General features: G+C 39.7%; 1 protein-coding gene across 1 annotated transcript in view; it reads right to left on the bottom strand.

The window, feature by feature from the left end:
- The window catches only part of LOC115241503 (prickle planar cell polarity protein 3-like), a 146,955-nt gene that overhangs the window by 110,185 nt on the left and 9,226 nt on the right, over positions 1-27,544 (bottom strand). The window contains exon 2 of the mRNA XM_029817266.1: positions 22,481-22,606. Coding sequence (XP_029673126.1) covers positions 22,481-22,605 — 125 coding nt within the window. The 5' untranslated portion in view covers position 22,606. The remainder of the gene's footprint in view (positions 1-22,480; positions 22,607-27,544) is intronic.

The following is a 27,544-nucleotide window of genomic DNA, read 5'->3' on the forward strand; positions in this document are numbered from 1 at the left end:
AAAAAAAAGCTTTTTGAGATCCCTAAAGTTAAAAAGTTAAATAAGGAAGTCCTGCAGCAATGTCGAACAAGAGGATATCTTTATTTGTGATTTTTGTCAATAGAATACATCTTTATATTGTATTTTGATTAAAGTAAATCTAGATTTTGTAATTACACGGTGTTTTGCATATTTTCGAATGCGTATCCGGTTTGACTCTATCGGTAAGACAAAACCACGTACTTTGACTTCTCCACAAAATCTTGTTATTCTTGGCAACCAAAAATTTTTTTTTTCAAGAACTAGCCTTATTTTCTCATAGTTTAAGGTTCACTAAAGACTACTAACGGTCGGCAAAACTTTTTTTACTCTCAGATTTTTTGTAGGAAGACAAATCCAAGAAAGTACCCGATTTTACCCTACTTTCCCCTATAATAATAATAATAATAAAGATGAGTCAATTATAATTGCAATCGCATCTCGAATGTTCTTTAATGTCGAATTTAGCGTCAATTGACGGCATTAAAATACATCATTCATGGCGCAAAAGGGTTAGAGTACGGCCGCAAAAGGGATAATCCCTTTTCCATTGTGCGGTAGCTTAAACTCGCCGACCTTACGAGCGTGAGTATTCGAAAGCGCGTGGGATGCGCGCGGAAAATCGTGCGGACGCGTATGGCGACGTTAAGCCGCAATTATACGTCGGGCTTAATCGTCGGCGATTGAGCTAAACGGCCGCGATTTTTGTGCTCTTTATGCGCCGCCGGCTCGCCGATATCTGCAATTGCCCAGTCCCGATGTATATTTTACAATTCTGTATCCCCTCGAGTGCGCGTCGACGATCGAACGCGTGGGACGTACGAGTAGTCGAGCAGGATGGAGAGGCCGAGTAAATTTTTATCGTCTTTCTTCTTTCACGAGACTTGTCACACTTCATCGAAGCGCATCACGGATGTATAAACAGGTAGATTGGAAAAATAATAAAGAATTTTATATATCTAGTACTGACAAAAAATATAAATAAAAGAAATCTTTTTCTGTTTAAAATAAAATTAAGTATATATAAATAGAAAAAAATAATAATTTAAATTATATTGAATGTCTTTTTAATAATTATGCGCTCTTAAGTTAAAATATTTTTTGGCGATGATTAAAAACAAGTTATTTATTTAATATATTTTTTTTTTTATTAACAAACTAATGTGATTCTTCTCTATATATAATTTTTTCTTTTTTCTACTTAAAATCATTTACGATGTGAGAAAAAGAATTTTCAGAAAAATTATCAAATTCGAAAATTACTATAATTATGAAATGTAATGGCCAGATAAATAAACAGATGGATAGGGCTATATCTTAGAAGAAGAAGAAGAAAAGAAAGCTAAACAGACATAAAGGTAAGATATGATTATTTGGAAAGAAAATAGATGTGGAAATATAGATGTGGATAAAGCTCGTTCCGGCACCATTAAGCCTATAATGTCAGTGTTTTATTAGATTATTTCGCTGGACAGTTCTCTCTCGACACACGCACAATGGCCGCTTTCGCGACTAAGACCGGAGGAACACGCGCGACAGCAATCCGAATGATACGCATGGATCGAGCGGACAGAAAGTCGACCGTACCAGAAACGTTATCTCACAAAGAATCCTATTCTACGCAATGTCTGACAGTAACGCGGAGAATTGTGGACACACAAAAGCCACGGCGCGAAAAAGCACCCCCGTCGCGACGGGAGGGGGCGAGATATGATGTACTGCGCTAATAACCGAACCCACCAGCGGCCGCGGCGGATCCTAACGATGTTTTAAGCCGTAATTAATTTACTGCCCGATCCCTTACCTAGCTACGCTGGCGATCCAGCCGGCGGTCTCCCTTAAATCCCCTTGTACACGCGCGGACGACGGTCAATAACGGCGATTCCTTCCGTACGGTGGCTCGCCGCTGCCGGTGGCGGGCGATCACAAAACGCCCCGTCATCGTATATGTGCGCAATATCTACACGCGGCTTTTAAAATCAAATTTTCCATCGATTGATCGGCTGGCACGCGGCGCATGTTGCTACGGCACGAGATGCCGTGCGACGTTCCCCTTCCATCCCTTTCCTTTTCCCTTTCCATCCCTTTCCTTTTGCCTTTCCATCAGAATGTAGGATCTACAATCTGACCGAGCTTAAATTTATTTAGGATTGGCGAGCCATCATTTTGACGCGGTCGTGAATCCGCAATATTCTCTCTTGGAGTATCTACTTAAATCTTGTAAAAAATTCTCCGAAAATTCCTTGATTTTCCAGGTATTTTTGTTCAAAATTGCAGGTAAAGAGAACTTCTTTTTTAATTTTTTAGTATTTTCCAAAATAAGTTTTTTTTGTTGTATACGTTTTATGATGCTTTTCACTTATACGAAAGAAAAATATGGAACCACTTAAATTTCAAATACTAGATTTGCAAATAGTATTGAAAAGAACTTTAAAATAACTTTAAAATAACTTTCGTAAGGTAACACTTTTCACTTGCATAATATTTTCATTTCTTTATCATTAAAGATTATACTAAAAAGAATATGTACTGCATCTTCAATATTTTGTTAAGACATTAAATATGTATATAAAGAGAGATAGATATAAAAGCATTAACAAAGAGAATTTTTTTAAAAAATATAAAAGCATTAACAAAGAGAATTTTTTAAAAAAATTTCATGTTTTTTTCATGGAGTAGACACTTGATGGAAGTTGATTTGATTAATGCGCAACGATAACGTTTAGTACTTTGAGATGTAGCGCGATCTGAATGAATTTACCGCGCGATAATCCCCATTCAATCGATGATAACTAACGTCTCGAGTCAGCGCGCGATGTTAAATTTCTTGGGACGGTCGATTCGTGGCCGCTAATCTTTCGCCACGCGGTCCATTCTACATCGCGGCACGAAATGAATGCTGCGCGCGTGAACGCGCGATCATCTCCGTTCACGCGGAATATCTAAATAGCGATCAGTTCGTACGGTACGGTAGGTAGGTAGGTAGGTAGGTAGGTAGATAAAGGTAGTTGGGTACACACATCTCCGCAGCGTGTGGGCGTGAGTTGCCGCGGCTTTTTTTTCTCTCTCCCCTTATATCGCGCCCGGTCTTTTCTCACGGCACGCTACTTTGCTTGCGCTTGCGTATATCTATACGTGCGACACACATGTCGATCCGCCGTATCCGCGCACGTGTGTCGATGGCGATTCAAATAGACTGGAGAGAGATGCGACTCCTGATCCCCCCCCCTTCCCCTCCCCCTGCCCGCGCAGCGGAATCGCAACGAGATCAACGCCGGCTGTTAATGGACGGAATTACTTGCGTGCGGTGGTTGCGGGATTTGCGGCTTTGGCTGTTGACGCTTGAGAGAGCGCCTTGAGGATGATATTACGGCGCGTTGCCGGATATAATCAGCGTATGCATGCGGTATTTCCCTCTCTCTCTCTCTCTCTCTCTCTCTCGATCTCTTTTTCGCAGAGTGTAACTGATTATTTTTGCGCAGGGTAAAATCGGGATAAAAGTGTGCGCGCGATAGCAATTTACTCGGAGATCATTCAGTAAGTGACCGGTAAATTATTGTAATTGTATAGTTGTTAAATAACCATCTATTTATTTATTATGCACTGTATTGTGAAATCGTTTTCGTAAGTGAAAGCTATCAATTATATTATTAGAGAATATATTGCGCGATGTCATATATGTATTTATTTTGTTGTGTGGCTATTATCTTGATTAGCCTTATTTCTCGCTAATGATACGAATACCGTTTGAATTAATAGTACTACGAGGCAGAGTAATCAGATGGATCCGGGAGAATGTCATGACTTTTGATCTATCATTATCTCGCGGTGTCTAGTAGCTATATTCGAGAGACTACTTATCTATCAATCTAAAATTCGTTGCGCAATAAGGCGAGCTATTTAACGAGAAGCGACTCATCCGTGAGAAAAGAGGAACCGTATATACTTCCGCATGAAAGAGAATGCCGATAGATACGACGAAATTGCCACTCGTTGTGATTGCGACGTGGCCTACATCGAAAGATTACCTTCTCCGCGAAATCCGGCCACCGTCGTCTCATCTCTCGCCGACAATCGGCAACAAGAGGAGGCTCTTCTTTTTTTTTCATCTCTGCCGTCCATTAGAGAGAGCGACTTTTTTCTTTCTTTTCGCGACGAGACGTACTTGTCCAGAGTATCTCAAAAAATACGTAGCGAGTATAAGTACGTTCCTCTCTCCATGTCCCTTGGCTCGGTTCCCTTTTTCTGTCATTTCGCCCGGCAAACATCGCGGTCGTTGTCCCGAGTCTAGGACAGCCGGCGCCCGGCGTCCGCCGGCGTCTGGCGTCTCGGCGCCCGTTTTCCATTCTCCACCCTCCCACACCATTTCGCGATCCGGTCCAGCCAACCACCGACCGCGCGCGTTGCATCCGCGGAAAACACGCGGAAAGCGATCGTTGAGTTTGGGAGAATACCGGCGTCGCGACGTCTGGACGGCGAGCGACGAGAAATACGATAAGAGATGCGAGATACGAGAAATGAGGAGTAAATATAGGGTGTTCGATAAGTAAATTAGTATACAAGTGGTAATTATCGAAATAAAGTAAATCGCAAGTGGATCGATAATGGACCGCATATAATGTGACAGAGAATTTTATAATTTAATGGTTATTAAATTAAAAGCTTATGTTCCTGTATCCCCAATAAAGTTAACGAGGGAAAAAAAAAGAAAAAATTCTGCTGCTCCCTTAATGCGTGCCTTTGCCTTTACAAAAGCCGTAGAGTCTGAAAGAAAAGTATCGATAATTATTATTGTTGTTTTAGTCGAAGAGAATTTTTATGAAACGTGGCAACAAGTAGAAATATTAATAGCATGATGTTGCAATTTTAAAAACTAATGCAAGAATACTACAAATGCTGTGCAAATAACCTTGGAATTTAATAGTGTACGTTTCAACTTTCGAGAATCAACTTTGAGAATCGAGTATATTGCATATATAGCCAGCAGCAGCTGTGTGAAGCTCAGATGAAGATAAGATACTTGTCGTTCCATTTCGCGAGAATTTATGCATCAGACGTGACAGACAGTCAATTATGCACGCCCGATTTCTGCACGTGTGTCAAGACAACGCGAAGAGTGCTTATGTAGACAGGTCAAACACACACGAATACGTATACGAACACATAGACATGCGTATTCTTTAATACTTTCAGTTCGCGCAAAAACTCTCCATCAATGCTGTGTAAACTTACAATTAGAGAAAGGAAAAAAAAAAACGTAACGTTATCGGCATAACATTCCTTTCGACTCGAAAGAACGCTCCTTCTCGCGAGCATTAAGAAAAAGAGATCAACCCTTTTATCCCAAATATTTTTTGCCGCTCTCGTCTCGTCTTTAACGAGTGCAATTACCTTAATTGCGAATGGAAGATCGCGCGCGCGCAGAAAAATTTGCATTGGAACGGGCATTATGCGCTCTAAAAACGTCTCTTTCTTCTATTCACACAACTTCAAGCATCGTTTGAGAACAACAAAAAAAAAATATATATATATATATATATATGTTGTAGCCACTGACTAAGAAATTTAGTCTTTTTATAAAACGCTAACAAGCGACCCGTCACATTATCAAATGCAACGACTTGTATATTTTAGATTCTGGCTGGTTCATATCAGTCATTTTATGAACGGCGCGTTTTTACCGACCTTTATGTTACATTTGATAAAATAGGCATAATAAATGTGTTTTTTTATTTTTTTTTATGCTTATATTTCTTTTATTATTTTTTTTCAAACATTATTCTCGAGAATTTTATTTATGTTACTTTTATAAAATCTTAATTGTAATAAATACAAAAAATATTCATAAATAAAATAAGTAATAAATACAACAAATGTTCATACAAGCTTTTTCTCATTTAGAAATACACATAATTACCTATTATAATTATAACATAATTACCTATTAATTTTCTAATAAATAGCTGTTCTACAAAGACAATTTATAAAATGACTGAAATGAACCAGCCATAATCTAAAACGATGTACGAATCGTTGCGTTTGACAATGTGGCGAGTCGCTTGTTAGCTGTTTTATAAAAAGACTGAACTTCTTAGCCAGATTGTAAAATATTTCATTTTCAACCATGATTTGAGAATGTTGCCGCACTTTATAAAATGCCTAGACGTTTTATAAAACGATGGATTGTATAATCTGGCTACGACATATATATCTTTTCTTACATCTGTCTATTCGGATGCAAATTTTTCTGCGCGCGTGCGATTTTCCATCCCTACAGAAAAGGACTGGAATATCCATATATATAAAAAGAGAAAAGGGGGGGGGAGAGAGAGTGAGGGAGGGAGAGAAAGGCTCTAGGGAAGGAAAAAGACTCTTGCATAAATAGCTACATTAAGCTTCGTCAAAAGTCACGGCCATCGCACTGAAGCTAGCCTTTTCCACTGATATCCGGCAGGTTCCACGACTTACCTCTCGATTTACCTGTAGCACATTCCACGCCGTTCTCATCGTCGTCTCGCGATAACTTAACGAGTAGATCGAGTTCACAGCCGGCACTTGAAGGGTTAACGGCCATGCGAGAGGAACGCTCATTTCTGCCCTGCTTTACGTAAACGAGCAAGAAAAAGAGAGAGCGGACCTCAAAGTTTTATATATCCGTTCTCTCGGGTTCCAGCGCTTAATCTTAATTCGCTCGTTGTTGATCGTGAACGAGACCGGCTCCTTTCTTCCTTCCTCTCCCTCCCCACCAACGTTAAGATAATAGCGCATAATTAATTATTACTTCTGAAATAACCGGATTCAATCTCCTTGTATCAGTTTTACAGCCAATTTATAAAGATAGCGAGGCAAAAACGGTGCTTATGGGTCTAGTGGCCTTAAAGCACATACGGGATCGGATATCGTTTATCTGGCTCATTGGCCAGATAAATCTGACATGAGTTATGAATTCCGTAGAATTTGTGGAAAAGATGGTTAGTGGTTTGATAAAAAAATCTTTCTGCAATTGATTTCTTATTTTTCGGAATAATGTATTATTATAGATTTCATTATCCTGATTATTATAGTATATCCGTTTATTTATTCAAAGATAAATTTTTGATCGCTTATATCGCAAAGTGTCAATATATTTATATTTTTGTTCGTTGGGGAAAATCAACTCTGTATTAGACGAAAAAGATGTGCATTTAAATTGACTTGTTCATTATTGGAAGAAATCGTATAATTTCGATTTTCATTTTAAATGAAACAAAATTTGTGAAAGTTGCAAAAGGATAATAAATTATAAGGACCAGACAACCTGTTATTCCGTCACGCGGTGAGATACGAAGTATTCGGCATATTATTTCAGACAAGCTCGGTTTCTGAAAACCTGATCTGAAACTGATAACGAGACGTATACTAGAGCTTGATTGTGGAATGTAAATCGCTGTTATCAAGTCGCGATCGCCGTCGCTGCGTCGCATCACGTTTGTGGATCGTTGTTGCATCTCGTATTATTACATGTTCGTATGTACGCCACGAACTTGTCTTCGCTAATGACAGACTACAAATTTTAGCACAATGAAGAAACACGCGATGACACGTATCACCAACACATCTGTTTTTCCACTAACAATAAATTGAATCAAGCAGTTCACGGACATCAAATATATATTTCTCTTTAATTCCGGAAATTAAATATAAAATTAAAGATGTTAATAGTTATCCTCTCTATTAATTTTAAGTATCGCGAATAACAGACAAATTGATGTGTCAAAATGATAGTAACAAATTTCTAAAAAAACCGACAATAGCAGGCAGAAACCAGAAAATAAAATAAACTATAAATTTGTGGGCAATTGATTAAAATAAAATAATTATATAGTTTTTTTTTCAAAGTATATATACAGCGTGGGAAGAGAGGTGCGGTACGCAAGACTGAAAATTTGCCTAGGGCAGCAAATTGCACCGTTCCGTGACCATGAGTGTGTACAAAGTGAAATATAAAAGGAAGCAGAGAGCTTTTCTATACAACTTCAACTACCCAAACAAGCACTTTGATTTTTTGTCGTCCCTGCAGTCGTGGGCGATTGTTGAACATATCCTACTGCAGAAGGGAGAAGAGGGTGAGGAGGGGGAGGAAGGTGAGGAAGGTGAAGGGAGAGAGGAATCAAGAGAAAGAGAGAGAGAGAGAGAGAGAGAGGAAGGTACACCTCAGGAGAGAGAGAAACGACAGAAGGAGGAAGAGAAGAAAAGAGTGGCCGGACGTACGAGGCGCGTTTATGACGGGTCTGGCCTCTGAGTTACGATCTCAATACTGCAATAAGTGCTCTTAGCGTGGCCATGTTTTTTTTTCTTTCTCCTTTTCTCCTCCTTTCCCCGTGGACGAGACGCGATTTCCCCTCGCGGCTCTTATCGTGAGGCTTTACGCCGGGCTTCACGAGAAATATTATTTAATTAACGGGAAGCGACCGCCGGCATGGTCGAAGGAGGCCTGGATCTTCCTTCGGTCGTAAATAAAAACGGTACATTCGCATGGTGACTCTCTCCTGGTAACCTTTGCGGCCCTTGTGTCTTTCCCTCTCTGTTTGTGTCGCTCCCTCTCGCCCTCGGGCAAACCTTTCTCTTGTCGTTGTCGATGCTGCTGCTGAAGCTGAGAGAGAAAGAGACCTTTTCCAGCCGCAACGATATTTTCGGTAATCGCGGCGATGGTTTCCGCGAGGTCGGGGTAGAAGAGGCCTTTAAGCGCGACATTACTTCCGCTAGAAACGCGCCTTTTGGTCGATTAGCCCTGCGGTGAATTTAAGCTGCTCTCGAATCGGCCGCACCGTCGCCTACGGACGTCCCCGACGTTCTCTCGCCCCACAAGCCCGAAGAATTTCTTCCTTTAATTGTTCCCCAACCTCCGACTATGGCGTAGACGAAATATATACTCTGCACCTAGCGCGGACCTTCGGAGTAAGAAACCGGGACTCGAACGACTCCGGAAAGTAATCTGCCTAATTACCCAGCAAGAGATTCATTCCGCCCGGAGGATCGACGGAGGGTAGTCCCTTTTAGTCGTAAAACGACGACGAACTGACTCTATCTCGTTCTCTCTCTCTCTCTCTCTCTCTCTCTCTCTCTCTCTCTTACTCGCTCACTCTTCTTCTTCTTCGACGAACGGCGACGAGAAGAGATGATTTTCACGAATCGCGCGAGACATCTCGCTACGCGCGAGATCCGCAACGGTTGACGAGCGAAATTCCATCGCGGTGACGATAGTCAGAGAAGACTGGATTAAGGTTTGCACGCAAACTTATTTAACGCTCTGAGCCCTGAAGCGCGTAGGCCGCAATACTAAATTAATTCGTCCGTTTGTCGCCAGAGTTATCTTAAATCCTCTCCTCCTCAGCCTATATCCCTTTTCTTATGCGATACGCAAATATATACTGTGATATTATGCGATTATTTATAAGAAATATATAAACAATTTGTCAAAAATACTGCTATAATAATATTCAAAATAAATTATATTTAAAAAAAAAAAAATTGCCGTAAATAAGATTTTTTTACAGAAACTTTACAATTTTAAATATACGAGATAATCAATTTTGATATCTTGTACGCGTTTAATTGTTCTATTGCATATTTTTCGGAATCGCGCGTTGTGTACATTTTACTTTGTCGTGATTCGACTTTTCAGTTTGTTCCTAACTGACGCGTGAGTTACGCGGTTGTCCGCGTCGTTTCGGCCGGTGGACGAATAAGCGCGAAAAATATGGGGCCGTCTCTCGTTGTCGGCCACAATGGGATAGCATGTATAGGATATAGAACGCACGCAGGACGTCACCCTGCTCTGACCACAAACCGGACTTTCTGCCTCCCTTTCCCTTTCTCTTTCTTTCTCTCCACTTTTCTCTGTCACGCTCAACTCGCTCTTTCCGTTGCGCTGCTGGGGAATAACGACAACGACGAGGAGAAAATATTCATAATGCTGGATTAAGCGTGGGAGTACCCTCGGGTAAGTCCCGCGCGACCGACCGGGGGTGGATAGCCAAACTAATCAAGAGGCCGCCCCATTTAATTCCCACCCTCGCCCTCTCTCTTTCTCTCGTCTCGTCGATCGTAACTGCACAGCGCGCGGCCAAGAGTCGACGACTCTTTTGCTCCGTTTCTCCTTATTACCTCTCCCGCACATCTTCCTTCCTCTCCGTCCCCTTCATCCCATACGCACCATTCCTTTCCTTCCCTTCGCTTGCCTTTTTCTTCCTGTACTTCTCCGTTCTCTTTCTTTTAGTTACTCGTGCTGCGTCTGCGATCGCCTGTCTGTTTCCTCCTCTTCCTTCTCCTCTTCTTCCTCCTTTTCTATAATCATCATCCCGCGTATCGCGTATCGAACAGCTGCGATATAACTGCGTAACGTTGGCCGCGATATACTAGAAGGGCTTCTCTCGTATAAGAGAGAAAGAGAGATCAGATCCCATTAAATCCCCACATGCGCCCATTATACTCGAGGTCACTTTCGATCCTAGGCGTTCGGAGCATAAATTTTTCCAAGTGCTCATTATATCGGTCGACGTCATAACGAACGACGTACGTAAAGCGCGCGTCGCGGTTTGAAATATATACCGCGGATAGAAACCCGCGGTGCACATGTCACTGCGTCTGATTATTCTTTGGCGTTATTCGAGATGCTCGTAATATTAACGGCAAAAAGAGAAAAGGAATGTGTCAACTATAAAAATTCTCTCCACTTTTCTCTGTCACGCTCAACTCGCTCTTTCCGTTGCGCTGCTGGGGAATAACGACAACGACGAGGAGAAAATATTCATAATGCTGGATTAAGCGTGGGAGTACCCTCGGGTAAGTCCCGCGCGACCGACCGGGGGTGGATAGCCAAACTAATCAAGAGGCCGCCCCATTTAATTCCCACCCTCGCCCTCTCTCTTTCTCTCGTCTCGTCGATCGTAACTGCACAGCGCGCGGCCAAGAGTCGACGACTCTTTTGCTCCGTTTCTCCTTATTACCTCTCCCGCACATCTTCCTTCCTCTCCGTCCCCTTCATCCCATACGCACCATTCCTTTCCTTCCCTTCGCTTGCCTTTTTCTTCCTGTACTTCTCCGTTCTCTTTCTTTTAGTTACTCGTGCTGCGTCTGCGATCGCCTGTCTGTTTCCTCCTCTTCCTTCTCCTCTTCTTCCTCCTTTTCTATAATCATCATCCCGCGTATCGCGTATCGAACAGCTGCGATATAACTGCGTAACGTTGGCCGCGATATACTAGAAGGGCTTCTCTCGTATAAGAGAGAAAGAGAGATCAGATCCCATTAAATCCCCACATGCGCCCATTATACTCGAGGTCACTTTCGATCCTAGGCGTTCGGAGCATAAATTTTTCCAAGTGCTCATTATATCGGTCGACGTCATAACGAACGACGTACGTAAAGCGCGCGTCGCGGTTTGAAATATATACCGCGGATAGAAACCCGCGGTGCACATGTCACTGCGTCTGATTATTCTTTGGCGTTATTCGAGATGCTCGTAATATTAACGGCAAAAAGAGAAAAGGAATGTGTCAACTATAAAAAATTGACAATTTCTTTAACTTTATATGCGTACACATTTTGATTATACATAAAATGTAGAGATGCAAGTATAATAGCAGGTATATTTTGCATTTTGAGATATTACACTAAAAAAAGATAAAAAAGAAGAAGATAAAAGAAGATATATGTAGTTATAAGATTAGCGTTATATATAAAGTCCCTTTATTAATTTCATATCATATGACACTTTATTTATAACGGAGTGTGTGTGGTGCGCGTTTAGTATAGCATGGCAATAATAAATATATATACATACATATATATATTATGATGGTATAATTAATACACATCTCGTTTGAACAAATTCATAGATAAAAGCCCGATTCTCTCAGCTGGAGGCCCACACAAGTTTCTTACGCATTTTATATCCTTCATGAAACAATTTATGAATTGGCTACTGCGAGTAAATAAACACGAGAGAGTATATCGTGTAATTTAATATCCAATTAATAATCGATCAGACACGGTGGTGCTATAACTTGCGAACGGTGAAATGTTGATTAACCGCGAATATACGCGATGCCACGAGCGAATAAACGAGCCCTATCGCACTTTCTTATCGAACGGCGCACCGTTATGCATTATTATCGAAAATCGCGATAAACTACATTGGAATGTGAGAGTGCGTACACATTCCCGACTCGCCTATCTACCATATCGTTGAAAAATTAGCATGCGAGATTCTAGTCAGGAGAGAAATTTAATCTATCTACGCATTAGCCTAATCTCTCTCCGAGACTCTAGTATTTTGTAATTAACGCGTAGATAAATTGCGTTCTGATGTACATAGCGCGAAAAAAACATCCGGACACGAGCGGCAGCAGAATTAAGCATTCCTGTATCCAGAATGTGCACGCTCGCCGCAAAAATGTCGCGTTCGCATCAGAGGGCGAGTGATTAACTCGGTCGGCGACTCGCCGAGAGAGATCGCAGCCGTGTGTATAGTCGATTAGGGATACCATGGTACGGCGTCAGTGCGTTAATAATCCCGCGGCGGCGGGCAAAAATGATCGCGTGCTCGACATAAATGCCCCCGTGCTAGCCTGGAGAGAGTGCGTATCGAAAATTCGCTTAGACCGACCGGCGGCGGCGGCGGCTCGCTCCGCTGCTTATCGCGCGTGTATCGATCGCCAATCGATATGCCCGCATTAAAACGATGAGTCTGCGGGGACATGGAACGCGCGACGTGCGTGCACATCGCCCGATGCAGTCGGCAGAGTTAAAGCCGGACCAGACGCATTACTCAATGCACGGACGAAGGATAGGGCCTTCTCTAAGGCCGCGTACACAACGACCTCGACTTTCATCGAGTGATATTTTTTTTTTTTTTTTTTTTTTTTTTCGCCAGAGATATTGAAACTCGAGTCATTTTATGTGTTTGATCAAAAATATCTTGGAAAATATTTTATATGGATAAATAAAGTTAAATATTTCAATTAAAACTGCATCTGTAATGCTGTTCAATCTTTAGGAATCTGGCGAACGGTAATATCTTTTCGGTTGATGATTTTAATATATTGATTAAATTGAAATTTATACTATTTTATCTTTTATAATATGTAATTATATGAAAACTAAACCGAAGCAGCTGACATCATGAAAAAAGAAATTTTTTTCTCCGATTCTTTCACTACTCAAACATTCAAGTTTTTTAATGGAAAGCTGTTCTTACTTTCATATCGAGATAAAGAGATTATCTATCATTCTTACGAGTTTATAAGATAAATAAAAGTTAACCCTTTTTGAAAAATATCAATTAGAAGAAATCATTCGAATCCCTTGTAACTTTTTAATTTTATTATTTATTTTAACTCTTTTTGTAAGAAAAAATAAAAATAATATGAAATGATAATTTTGTAATGGAACATTATTAAGTAATGTAAACTTAAACGAGCAACATCTGAACAACCTCTGCGAGAACAAAAAAAGTACTATTGCATTCTCAGAATTCCCGTGCTCTTGAGTCACTCGAGTCGACCTAACGAGGGTCGTCCGCACGTTGCTCGTTACGGTAATCGCGACGAGTAATAGCGCTATTGAAAAGGCGAACGGCAATGACGATGGTGACGATGACAAAATGTTCGTTCGTCGTACGTGATGCAACCGTCTTCGTCGCATCGACTCCAGTCGAGTCGAGTTGCCGCCGTGATCTCGCGACCGATCGTCAAACCGGCAAAGCCCAATCAAGCGTGCCGCTGCACGCTGCACGTCGTGCCGGCGAACCGGTGTTACATGTTCCTCGGAGCTTTTTTACCCGCAACGACACGCACGGGGATATCCTTCGAGACATTAGCGCGTGACGTTCCGCCGGCGCTGCGCACTTTCGCGAAACATTTTACGGTGGGAATAATAGTAAATCACAAGATTTAAACCATGTCTACACGGTGTGTGTGCGACGTCTACCTACGGGATCAACGGAAGAGTTGGCAAAATTCCAAATTTTTTTCGATAAAATCCATCCCGGTGATAAAAACCTGTATTTTCCGAAAAAAGACGCCAAAAACTAGTCCTTTTTATTAAAAATATTTTTTTAATTCAAGCTTTATCTAAAATATATAAAATCCGTAATAAATTAGAAATCAACGTGGCAGATAAATTAATTTTTTGTTAGACGATATTGAATAATAAATGCGAACCAGATTTATATTGGTAAAAATTGTTAATTCTCTTACCATTACATTTTTCTTATTAAACTAAAAATTAATATAAAATTTAGTAACATTTATATCTCCCCAAAAGAAGTTTTTGTTTTAAAAATTTCACATATTAATTTAAATTTAAAAAGACTACTATTATATTGATTTTATTTTTTAAACTATAGTGATTAATATGATTTATTAATTAAAGCAAAAATCTTTTTGCGCATAAAGTTATATAAAAATATTTTACATATTAGTTATTTTTATAATTTTTGCTTATTTATTCCATTGGATACAGTAAAAAACGGAATTTACCAGGTTTTTTCCATTCACTGAATTTTTCCGGCCAACCCCAACGGAAGCAGATGCGAACGAAATTGACGACACGAGGGCTCGACAATCATTTCGTTCGATGATTTTTCTCCTCAATGATGTCTGTTATATTGAACAAATAAACTCTTCTCAACGACAACAATTTAGACGTCTAAAAATGAGAGATTACACGTTGATAATTTCAATCCTTCTTCAGATATCGTCGACTACCGTCTTGATGCTCGATTGTCATTGTTTTCTCTCGCGCGTGAAGATATAAGGGCTTGTCACGAACATCTCGTTATTTTAACGAGTGTCGTAGCACGCGAGTTGCGTTTTGCCGCAAGAATCGCGTGCTCGTTGCAGGGTTAAGTAAGCGTGATCCGCGCTGCAATGCCAAAGTGTGCATTCAAAGATACAAAGACTATATTTTAGGATCGCTTAAACTGAATGAGATACTTTCATTTATCCGAAATGGAATATTGATATGCCATTCTGAGAAAAAGAGAGAGAGAAAGAAATCAACGTTTTATGATTAATATAATTTGTTAATTTAGTTTTATCTTGAAATATGAAAAGCATTAAAAGTATTTTTAAGATTTATGCATTGCTATCAAAAAAAGAATTTTAAAAAAGTTAACGTTTTTATTCAATTTCTCTACAACACCGTTGAGCCTGTTATCGCAGGCAAGGTTCATTGTCTGAAGAGCTCGATATCACTGGAAACGTATCGATACCACGCGATGGTTCCCGACGTCGAGAAGTACCGTGCGTGAACTATCGGTCGATGGTACCCGCAATATGCAGTAAAGCACGAATGCAACAATGCGATTCTCCCCCGCACATGATGCGCGGGTAGAGAAAGGACCGCGGGGGCCGGATATATATGGGGTGTCTCGTTAATCAAGAGAGCCGCGCTATCGGCCACGAGGTGGCTATAGGGGAGAAAATGGGAGAGGCGCGAGGGTGACCGGTGTTTAACGGTTGACAAACGACCGGGTGACGGTACGTGCGGCCGTGTAAACAATGTGCGTGTCGCGCACATGAAAACGCCTCGCGCGCGCAGAAGGAGAACGCGCGGCGCCGGGCGACTCTCCGACAAAAACCGTAAATCTGCCTATTAAATTACGATTAACGATTTGCCTTTGGAAGGCAGACGCGCACAGAGCACGCGAGCAAAACTTCCTCGTCGCGCACTGCGCCTTTTATCTTTTTGCGCTCGCGCTTGGAACGCAGCTCGACGCAGCTGCGCGAATTAAAATTTATTAACTCTCGCGCCGCCGGAAGTCGAGCAGGATAACGAAGCAACTTTCGCGGCATTTTCGCAACCGCATTTTGTTCGGGTCTGCCTCGCCGAAGCTCGCGCTAATCGCGGTTAGACGCGCGAGAAATGCGCGCGAATGCAGCTTGTCGCAAGAAAATACCCAAGTATACATTAACCGTGATTTGGGGAAGACATTTTATACATAGTTGCCTTGCCCAAAGTTGTCTGCAGTTTTTTTCATTTAAGGATTCTATAATAAGCTTGAATTAATTTTTTAATGAGAATTTGATTATTTCTTTACATCTTCAACCTTCAATCTCAAATATCTTTGCTCTCTATTAACTTCCAAAACAATCTTCCATTAGCGTAAAGTTAGAGAAATATAAATAGGATTTTGTTACCCTGTAGAGAATAAATTTCCTGATTTGTAATTTTTTTTAAATTCTTTCAATTTGCAAAATTTTGATATCAAATATTGCAATCCTCATGTTTTTAATTTTCAAACTTACGAGCAAAAATTTTAGTTCCTCAAATTTTCAGTACCTAAAATTTTAAATTCTAAATTGAAATGTTCAACCATTAACCTGGCGACCAATACATGGCTTATCGAAATTTTTCGAGTTCCCAGAATTCCTAGATATCGATAATTTACGAGTATTCTCAAGTATTGCAGCATCGAACCTCCAACTTCGCGACGTGCGTACATCGAAAGCTTCCCCCATTCGCTTGATTAGAGACATCACATTTATTAACTTTGCTCGGCACGTACCAAAAGCTGTTCATAGATAGCGAAGGGGCGTATTGTATCATGAAAGCGACGCTGAGGGAAAGCATCCGGCGTAGACGTAGCGCGATGCATGTCCCCCATCCGCCCCCTTCGGCTTTTCGCGCGCGTCAGTTCCCTCCTTGTATGCCCGAAATTCTTCCTCTCTTCGCCGGAGAATGCCGACCTGAGAAATTCTAACAACGATAACGGAAAGCGCAGGAATGTGTCAACAAGCGATAATGGAACGGGATCCTTCCACGTTGCAGCAATATCGTCGTTATATTGAAATCAAATGGTTATTTTCTTTGAATGTCGCAACCACTTAATGCGAAAGAGCTGTAACTCAAAAAATTAATTACTGACTATTTCAACTTGATGTTATTTTTTTCCTGATTTCTTTCGGGCAGCTATCTTCTGTACGAACGGTTAATTGAATCGTTAACGTAATTATGTCGAAACGTAATAATGTTAAAATATGGAAAACTTTTAATGTTAGATTATAATCTCTGTTTTCTTTTTCTTGTTTTGTTTTTCTGTTTTTTTTTCTTTTTCTTTTTTTTATTTTTCTGTTTTAGCGCCATTTTGTATTTACACATTTGTTATACCAAAGGAATTTTTTTCCCGTATCTAATAAATAAATAAATAAATGAATAATCTGGTCTCCAAGATATTTTTCTGCTGTTACGCTTAAGAAGCAAAGTGAACGGTTTTATATTGCAGCGACCGCGCGATTTTAAATCGAAACTGACCGGCAAAGTTCCCGAACGTCGGTCGAACGAAGAGAATGTAGCAGGCGAGGGCCCGAAGGAGGAAGAATGTCGCTCCCTCGTATGCGAGTTGAGCAAAAACTTGAAGACCTTTGGGTGCTTCTCTTGACGTGCTCTCCGAGAGAGCAACGCGTGGCTCGTCTCTTTTCTCGTTCCCGTTGCGTTCTCCGTTCCATCGATGGTGAGGGGGGAGGGGGTAGGGGGGCGGAGAGGGACGCCCTCGAGAATACGCGAGAGAGATCGCGGTTTTCGCTCGTCATCGCCGATCGGTTGTAAGCGCGGGTGGCAAGAAAGTCGATAGTCGGAATAAATATCTCTTCTCGCGCGTTTTGGGCTCCCCGTTATTTGTACCTGCGAGCTACCAGCTGCGAGAGATCCCCGCCGCGATAATTCGGCGTCCCCGATTACTCGTTCGACGAACACCGAGCTTTCACATTTAAATCGGCAGATTAATTAGCGACATTGTCGAAAAGATAAAAGCAAGGCTCCTTTCTCTCTCTGTTTTTATTTTAACAACTTTTTTATCTCTTGTGCCATGTTACTTCTGGGCTTTGCAAAGAAATGCGTAAATAAGACAAGTATTATTTCTGTCACTTATATAGAGATTCCTTTTTTAATTTGAAATTGTTTCTTAATATAAATTTTGAGTTTGCAATTTATACGGCAACTTACAAATATTTATTTAACGTCAAAATGAAAAAAGAATTGGAAAAAAATGTCTCGTTGAATTTTTTCCAAGCAGCAATTTTTTATCGCGAATAATGTTGAATGACGTTACATGTTCGCGTTATTACATAGGAAGAAAAAAAATCTGTCCATGATTAAACACGCTAAGAGCGAAGGGGTGAGATGAACTCGCAGTCCATCATCGCACTCGCGCGAGCGAAGTTTCCCGCTTTAAAAGTTCATTATCCCGGTTGAACACGTGTATAAATAGCTCTCACGCTAGTCGAATATCTCTTTTCGTTAATGAGCGGCCAGAGTTCGTTTATATGCGGCCAGTAAAGTGATTTAAAGGATCTCGATGATGAATGTCTCGCGTAAAGAGAGAAGAGAGAAAAAGAAAAAGAGACGACAGGTGTGCGTGCGGGGGAAAAAAGTGCCGTGTTAAGTTTTCCGGTAAAGTCTACGGAGCCATTTAGACTAAGCGCCCGTATAAATTACGGTCGTTCTCGAGCCCGGTCTTCCTACTAATTAAAAATGAGAGGGTTTGCGCGTAAACTGAATACCGGCGGGAGCCAACCGATGAGGATATCTCCTCGGCTCGGAAATGCTCTTATCCCGGAATGATTTTTATGGCAACGGATCCGGTCGCTTTTTCTCGTTCTCCGCCTCTCACCGCGCCGCGAAGGCCTTTCTCCTCTCTTGTCGGGCCTCCTCGTTTCGTGTCCTGCCTTTTACGGTACACCGCGACCGCTTCGGAAGCCGCTAATTAGGTCTACTCGCCTTCATCTGGGGAACATTTAACCGTGGCGATTGTATTTAGAGGTGAAACTGGGGCCTCGCGGCTCTACCGAAATCATTCTTACCGGAGTAGCTTCGCCTCGAATATTTGCACGACGCGCCTCGATAACGTCTTTTCGCGACTCGCATCTCGAGCGACTCGGCGAAGTCGGCCCGACAGGTGAGTGTCGTGTAACCTGTAAGCCCACGCGTACATACACCTGGAACTTCAATCTCCCGAGAGAGATCTGGGACTATATTTCTTATGGATAACACGGATGTTGCGATATTAATATATAAAACTGCTTGTCAAATAAAGGTACAAATTATTCCCATCTTTACAAGTTGTTAGAAGTATCCATTTTTATATCAATAAATCATCTCGAAACAAGATGTATGGCGAAGATAATAAAATACGCAAACTTTAAAGATATAAGTTCGCAAAAGAAATTAAAAACAATATTTTTATGCGAAACTAAAAATTATCGCATTATTTTTAATCAGCACACAAAAAACAAATTGATAAAATAACACATAAATTTGCAGTTGAGACGATTCTCCGAACTTCCGCATGCCGTAAATTTCACTTCTCATTGAGAAACGAGACATCGATGATGATGACGATGATGATGATGATGATGATGATGATGATGCGAGACCACGACCGTGAGGAGGCAGAGCTCAAACGTCGACGCTCATCGCTTCTAAGGGGCGTCAAAGAAGCAACAAACATCCACCGCGGGGAGACGAAACCCCGACATTTTAGCGGCTATTTCCTCGTGAATCAGAAATAACGGATGTTTATTATGTGCCACTTTCCCTGTCAAGTTCATCGAGCAGTCACGGCATCCCACAGGCGAGCTACAGACGGATTACAAGAAGCATTCTTTTTGCACAGCTATGTACTTAGATGCCATGCAGTAAACATGGAACGCGACAATCGCGGGAAAGCCGGTGATTACTGGATCCGTCGAGCGGCCGTTCTCGGAGCTATAGAAAGCCTAATGGCATTAACGAGCCGAAGCCACGGTCATTGCGCGCGAAGACAAAATTACGTAACGGCGAAATATAAAATTATCTCGGCGCTCATCTCCTGTCGATTATTTGTAACGCTTCGTTAGCGCTAAGTATGTCGAACGAGTCGATCCGCGAGTTTATCTTCACCAGTTTAGCCGTGCGATCTTCGAAATTGATAACGATCTGCGCCGCAAAATGTATACAATGTTTATAAATGTGTACATATGTATTCAATGATTTTAATTAAAAACGTTTCACCATCAGTCGAAATGCAATTGAGCTCAATTTTCGCATTTCAATCGGCGTGTTGATTAAGAGTGGAATTCAATCTCAAATTCAGAATCACATTTAAAAGTTACTTAAAATATAAAAAGTATAAAATACTTAACAGTTGTTCCTTATTTATAGATATCGAGAATACGTTGGTTTTTAAATTTGAAACAATAAAAATTGATTTTTATTCTCAGACCAATTCGAAACGTTAGATATTGTGAGGTATTATTACATCCATTGAATAAAATCCATTGAATAAAATTTTGAGAAAAAATTTAATTATATATATATAAAGTTAGTATAAGATTGAAAATTATAATAAGAGATTTTTGCGAGTTAAGATTCTCAAGAATGTATATTATTTTATTCTTCCATCAATAATATAATTTCAAGTATTTTTTTGTTGAAAAGTTTAATAAAAAACAATCGCAATAGTTTATCATTAAAAACATTTTATTGATGAGAAACGCGAATACGATATCGACAGAAGGGTAATCTGTACGTTATGCATAATTTTATCGGTATCATTTGCGTTACATTCATTATCAATGATAGTAAAATGCCGATCATTAGGCTGTTCAAGATTCATGCAAGTTCCGCGATTGAAGTTTACGCTCGCTCTCTCACACAACTTGTGAAAAAGAGAAAGAGAAAGAGACATGATGCCATACATCAACCAACTACTCTCGTCTTTAATAGCGAAAGGGTAAACTCTCGCCCGCGCATTAAAGGCCGTGGATATGAAATCTGTCGGTGCTGTTCTAAGGCGATAATGGAGCCTGGATGTAGGTACTACTACGCGAGATGCGTTTCGCGTACCACGGAACGATCCGGCGAACGAACCAACAGCCGGGCCAGCGCGCTGGTTCAAGGGAGGTTCGGTATGTTAATTACAGACCAACATACGTATCCCTCTCTCGCTCCACTACGTCCCACAGCCCCTTGCCATGGGTTACCTCGGTTGCCAGCCGATTCGTCTTGGAACGGCCCCCATCGCCGGTCTCGTTGCACGCAGGGCTCGCGTGAGACCGACGAGTCGACCCTACGACCCGAAACGCTCGTTTTGCCCTCTTTCGAACTCGCTGCGAGAGCAGCGCGGTGAGGAGAGCCCGGCTCGTCTCGGCTCGGTTCCTCTTCTCTTAACCGCCTCCTTTGCGCCTCCTCTGATTTCTTCCGTCGAAGGCTAACCTGATCGAGTGATCGGCAGCGTCAGCCGGTGCATCGGAAATATAGCGCGCGAGAAGCGCGGAGAATCGAGCGCATAGTGCGAATTTAGACCGGATCTTTCGAGACGCGATAAACTTTATTTACGTGACGATCTGATATAGCCCCGTTATAAGCTTCTATTTAGTAGGGAAAAAAATGTGAATCGCTACTACATCGAAAACCTCAATTCCGTTTCGAGAAAGATGCTGGACTGTATTTTGTATGTTAAAGTCCTCGCAGATTAATGAGGGGGTGGCGACAACGGCAATCTGATACGGCCTAATCATACGCTTCCATCAAGCATCTATAAACGGAATCAATGAATGGAACGACGGTCTCACCACAGGCCAGCGTCGATGTGAAAATCTTTCTTCGCTCAGTTTCATTCGAGATCGTAGAAGAAGATAGTCATTGAACTGATGTATCTCTCACGCAAGGTGAAATAACTACGATCCATGATAACGACCAGTGAGCTTAAGAGACTAAATCAAAGCTACCGCTTATAACTAGCGCAAAAAATCTCCTTTCTTAAAAAAAAATTTTTTTTCTGTATCTTTAGCCGCACTAACTTACAATTAGATGGTAGCTAACCCGCATTATCGGCTTGGTTCTATTTAAGATTATTGATATAAAAAGTAATGCGCGCGAAGAGCGCAATCCATCTTACACACGAGTGTTGCTCGAGATCTCTCATCAACTCAGTTTTTGTACATTTGGCGAGGAATATGATACGTCCAAGATACGCGATAAATACGTTCCGACCTATCAATCACCTCTCTAACAAGATTCTCTATCTTGAAAGTTTCTCGAAATGATACGTGTTACTCTGTTAATTTTAACCATGAGATCGTAGACAAAGCAATATACACCGGGCCAATTTACCGCGCCCATTCGCGGGATGGTACGGGGAACTCGCGATCATTTTTCCGGTTTTGCGCGAAGGAATGTTTCTTTTTTTTTTCAGCATCTTATCGATCCGCCCATCACGCGCAGTGCTGACCTCAAGATCTTACCCGGGTCAGCCTGAGTCGGGATCTTATTTTTTTGCGATATAACCTCGACCGCTGCCCTCCTCCCCCTCCCCCTCCCGCCCCCATCTCGATGCCGAGGGCAGGGCAGAGAAAAATCGACAATTTGCACCTGCGCTTCTCTCGTTTGCGAAAACAAAGGCGCTACGCAAATTACGCATGTTACACGTGGTGGTACTCACCGCCAAAAGTGTGGCACGTATCCGGCGGGGCACAACTCTCGGCACTGACCGCACGGTGCACCTTGGAGGACAACATTTCCGGACGAGTAATTATTGGGCGGCGCGTCTTGTCCCGGGGACAGCATTCTGAAACGAACACGAATTTACGGTGAGCGTGTCATTTTGGCACGGTCCTTCTTAATGCTTAACCACAATTTGCTACGCCGAAAGTGTTTCTCAACCTGTCCTGCAATTCACAATAAATGAAATTTCGCCGTAAATAAAAAAATAATTCCCTTACACAATATATTTCGTTATATAAAAGAGTAATTTCTTAGTAAAAAGAAAAACCTCAAAGTATTAAAGAAATACATACGTATGACATCTTCCTTTATTTAAATGAAATAAGAAAGTGAATATAAAAAAATCAAATCTAAATTTATTAATAAATCTGGATTAATAAAAATGATAAAGTTTGCTTCCTTATAGAGGAAGTTTTGTTTTCGTGACAACATTTTTTTTCGAGTTTTTAATGCCAATGTGTTCAGAATGTTCGAAAATGTCGAAAAATCATATTCCTAAAAAATGTATGTATGTATATGTATGTACGCGATTTGTTGTGCAACCGCTAACTTCCGCAGTTTTTGAGATATCTAGTTAATTTTTTTTTACATGGATAGAATATTATTAAAGGATAGTTGGTATTGAATTTGGTGAGAATCGGTGAAAAGGTTCATTTTTTATAAAATTTTGAATTTTTGAGAAATGCTTGTATACATTGTAACTTTCGCAAATTTTGAGATATCAAGTTAAATTTTTTTACATCGATAGATTATTATTAAAGGAACTCCCATTAAGTTAGTCCTCCCACCAGCGCTAAATAAGTTTTAACTTACATTAAAATTAGGTGCTAATTAGGTGCTAATTAGGTGCCGAAGTCCGAAATTTGGTGCTCGAACCGTTTGGCAGGAAATTAGATATATACTGGGGGGGGCTGGCTTAACATTAAGCTGGCACCCCCCATACAAAAAAAAATATAAATAAAATAATTATTAAAAAAACAAATACATAATAATTAAGTGCTAATTAAGTGCTCTCAGAAACCGTTAAGATATATCCAAAATAAAATTGTTTTATACCACTTTATTCTTGTACGGCCGTGGACGCGACCGACGTTTAAGTTCGAAATCCTGCCTAAAGAGGAATTTTTTCTATTTGCTACTCTTAATCAGTTTTTGGCCGAAATCCGATCCTACTAGATCGGATGTAGCCATAAAAGCAAAGGAAGAAGTATATTTGTACACGTCACGCGACCAAAGTATAAGAGTAAAATCCTATTAAATAATTAAGTGTTCGATAGTTACTGGTATCAAAATACTCGTTAATTAATATTATGTTAAGATATCTAAACGCCGGATTAAGTGCTCCATCCGTTTGGCAGGATTTCGAACTTAAACGTCGGTCGCGCACGCGGCCGTACAAGAGTAAAGTTATATTAAATAATTAGGTGCTCGATAATTATTGGTATCAGTATACTCGTTAATTAATATTATGTCGAGATATCTAAACGCCGAATTAAGTGCTCGATCCGTTTGGCAGGATTTCGAACTTAAACGTCGGTCGCGCCCAACGCGGTACAAGAGTAAAGTCCTATTAAATAATTAGGTGCTCGATAGTTACTGGTATCAAAATATTCGTTAATTAATATTATGTCGAGATATCTAAATGCCGAATTAAATGCTCGATACGTTTGGCAGAATTTCGTACTTAAACATCGGTCGCGCCCACCGTCGTACAAGAATAAAGTCTTATTAAATAATTAAGTGCTCGATAATTATTGGTGTTAAAATACTCGTTAATTAATATTATATCAAGATATCTAAACGCCGAATTAAGTGCTCTATCCGTTTGGCAGGATTTCGAACTTAAACGTCGGTCGCGCCCACCGCGGTACAAGAGTAAAGTTATATTAAATAATTAGGTGCTATCTACACGTAACTTTCGCAAATTTTGAAATATCGGGTTAAATTTTTTTACATGGATAGATTATTTTTAAAGGATAGTTGGTAATGAATTTGGTGAGAATCGGTGAAAAGGTTCATTTTTTATAAAATTTTGAATTTTTTAAGAAATGTCTGTACACGTAACTTTCGCAAAGGGCATAGCAGGATAAGTATGTGTGTGCTGCCCCCGCACGAATCTCGTCGAGATTTTTACCATAAGTTGGCAGTGATGTAAGAATGAATTTCGCAAAAGATTATATCTCAAAAAAATTTTGTATGTGAGTTATGGGGGTAAAATCGAAAATCGAAAAAACGAGTTTTCTCTTCAATGGGTGAACCGATCTTGACGAAAAAAAATATGTTATGGGGTTTAATGTTTGGGTGCGATGTTTGAAGAAAATTATAAAAAATTTTTTTCGAAAAAAAGCGGTTGAAAAAATATTCCAAAATATTTTCAAATTTTTTTTTTATGGGATGTACTTGAGATACTACTACCATTTTTTACTAAAAAAATCTTTGACTTATCTAGTATAATATATTTAATTTTCAAAACGATCGGAAGGGTATATCATAGTTAGAAAAATTGAAAAGTTTGAGCGTGCCGCGTACGGTTTGCCGGTCGCTGTACAACGGGTATGCAGAGCACCACAGCATTAATTTGTTTTGTCACTTGAACTGTTTCTGCGATCTTCAATTGTTTTTTCTCTCCCGTCGTTTCGTTTTTCACATTCATTTGTTTTCCTGTAATATTCTTACTCTTGGAGTAAGTTATACTGTTTACTGCGTTTTTGAATTGGTTCCCATAACTTTGTTCTCGGAACATTTATTGTATTTTTCGATCTTTGTATGTTTCTTTTGTGTACAGTTCAGGCTTATAAGTAGCATTCTTTTGTTTTGTTTTACTTCAATTGTTTTAAATGCTCATTTGTTTTGATAATACTCATTTGACAACACTCATTTCCATTCGTTGATTTATCACTATAACTAAACGTTGCATGTTATGATTTTCTTATATTTCGAATCATAAAACTAGTGATTTGGCGGAAAATCGCAACGTCGCTCGAATAACCATTATTTATATTTCTTTCACTTTTATGCAACTAGCATCTATAATATTGACAGGAGGGCTTGCTCTCAGAAAGAAAAATTGAAGACGGGAGACCGTACGCAGTTTTTTTGGGGGGTTGTTCTCACATAAGCATGTGTACGTAACCGAGTCTAATATAAGTGTAGCAGAGTCTCGCGAACTGTTGTAATGAATCTGATATGAACAAACTAATAAACGTTATACGAAATTAATATAGGAAGTAAAAATACTCCATATACACTGAACATTAAGGAAGGTGTGTTTTGGAAAAAAAAGCGAATGAGACGCAAAGAAGTAAATGTCAATATTGTAGATGCTAGTTGCATAAAAGTGAAAGAAATATAAATAATGGTTATTCGAGCGACGTTGCGATTTTCCGCCAAATCACTAGTTTTATGATTCGAAATATAAGAAAATCATAACATGCAACGTTTAGTTATAGTGATAAATCAACGAATGGAAATGAGTGTTGTCAAATGAGTATTATCAAAACAAATGAGCATTTAAAACAATTGAAGTAAAACAAAACAAAAGAATGCTACTTATAAGCCTGAACTGTACACAAAAGAAACATACAAAGATCGAAAAAAATAAATGTTCCGAGAACAAAGTTATGGGAACCAATTCAAAAACGCAGTAAACAGTATAACTTACTCCAAGAGTAAGAATATTACATGTAATCCCTATTCCTCCAACAGGAAAACAAATGAATGTGAAAAACGAAACGACGGGAGAGAAAAAACAATTGAAGATCGCAGAAACAGTTCAAGTGACAAAACAAATTATTGTGCAGCGACCGGAAAACCGTACGCGGCACGCTCAAACTTTTCAATTTTTTTAACTATGATATACCGTTCCGATCGTTTTGAAAATTAAATATGTTATACTAGATAAGTCAAAGATTTTTTTAGTAAAAAATGGTAGTAGTATCTCAAGTACATCCCATAAAAAAAAATTCGAAAATATTTTAAAATTTTTTTTCAACCGACTTTCTCGAAAAAAAATTTTCATAATTTTCTTCAAACATCGCACCATTAAACCCCATAACATATTTTTTTATTCATCAAAATCGGTTCACCCATTGAAGAGAAAACTCGTTTTTTCGATTTTCGATTTTATCCCCATAACTCACATACAAAATTTTTTTGAGATATAATCTTTTGCGAAATTCATTCTTACATCACTGCCAACTTATGGTAAAAATCTCGACGAGATTCGTGCAGCACACACATATTTATCCTGCTATGCCCTTTTGGAATATCGGGTTAAATTTTTTTACATAGATATTTATCAATGTTTATCAATTTCTCGTGTTATCCTTTTTTTATAATAAAGTTAATTAAGTGTTTCTTAAATAAGTTTTTATATTTCTGAAAATGTATAATCTATAACGTAAATGTGTAATCTATAACGATTATATAAAAATAAAAAAAGTGTGTAAATTAGAAAATAGCATATTGCTTCTTTATCTTTTTATGTCGCTCACAAAGCTTTCTCTATGAGGAAGCAAAAATTGAAAAATCCGCATACTTAAAGGAGCTTAAACTTTGTGAGATAAAACGATGAGGAAGCAATGTGCAAGTTTCTAATTTGCACAATTCAGCTTGTTTTATCCTTATTACTTATTATTATTTTTATCTTATATATGATTTTAATGTATAATGATTGAATATATAATTGTTGAATATCGTCAATTCGTCTAAAGCTAACGAGAAAAATTTTTATTTAAGAATAAAACAATGTTACATGTCGATGGTATTAAAAGGTGAATTATTTTACTCAAAGTGGATTTAAAAAGAGAGCGGTTAAACACCAAATTAAATCTTTCATGACTTACAATAGCTATAAATCACTTAATTCGTAAGATATTATAATCGAGAGCGTGACACCCTGCCATTGTCATAAAATATTAGTTTGATCATCGCGTGGTAAAGGAATTTCGCTCAATTATCACTTCGGGGATCGTCACGATCAGGGAAATTACCACAAACAGCG

Source organism: Formica exsecta, unplaced genomic scaffold (genome assembly GCF_003651465.1).
Source record: "Formica exsecta isolate Colony F162 unplaced genomic scaffold, ASM365146v1 scaffold50, whole genome shotgun sequence".
Taxonomy (NCBI): Eukaryota; Metazoa; Arthropoda; class Insecta; order Hymenoptera; family Formicidae; genus Formica; species Formica exsecta.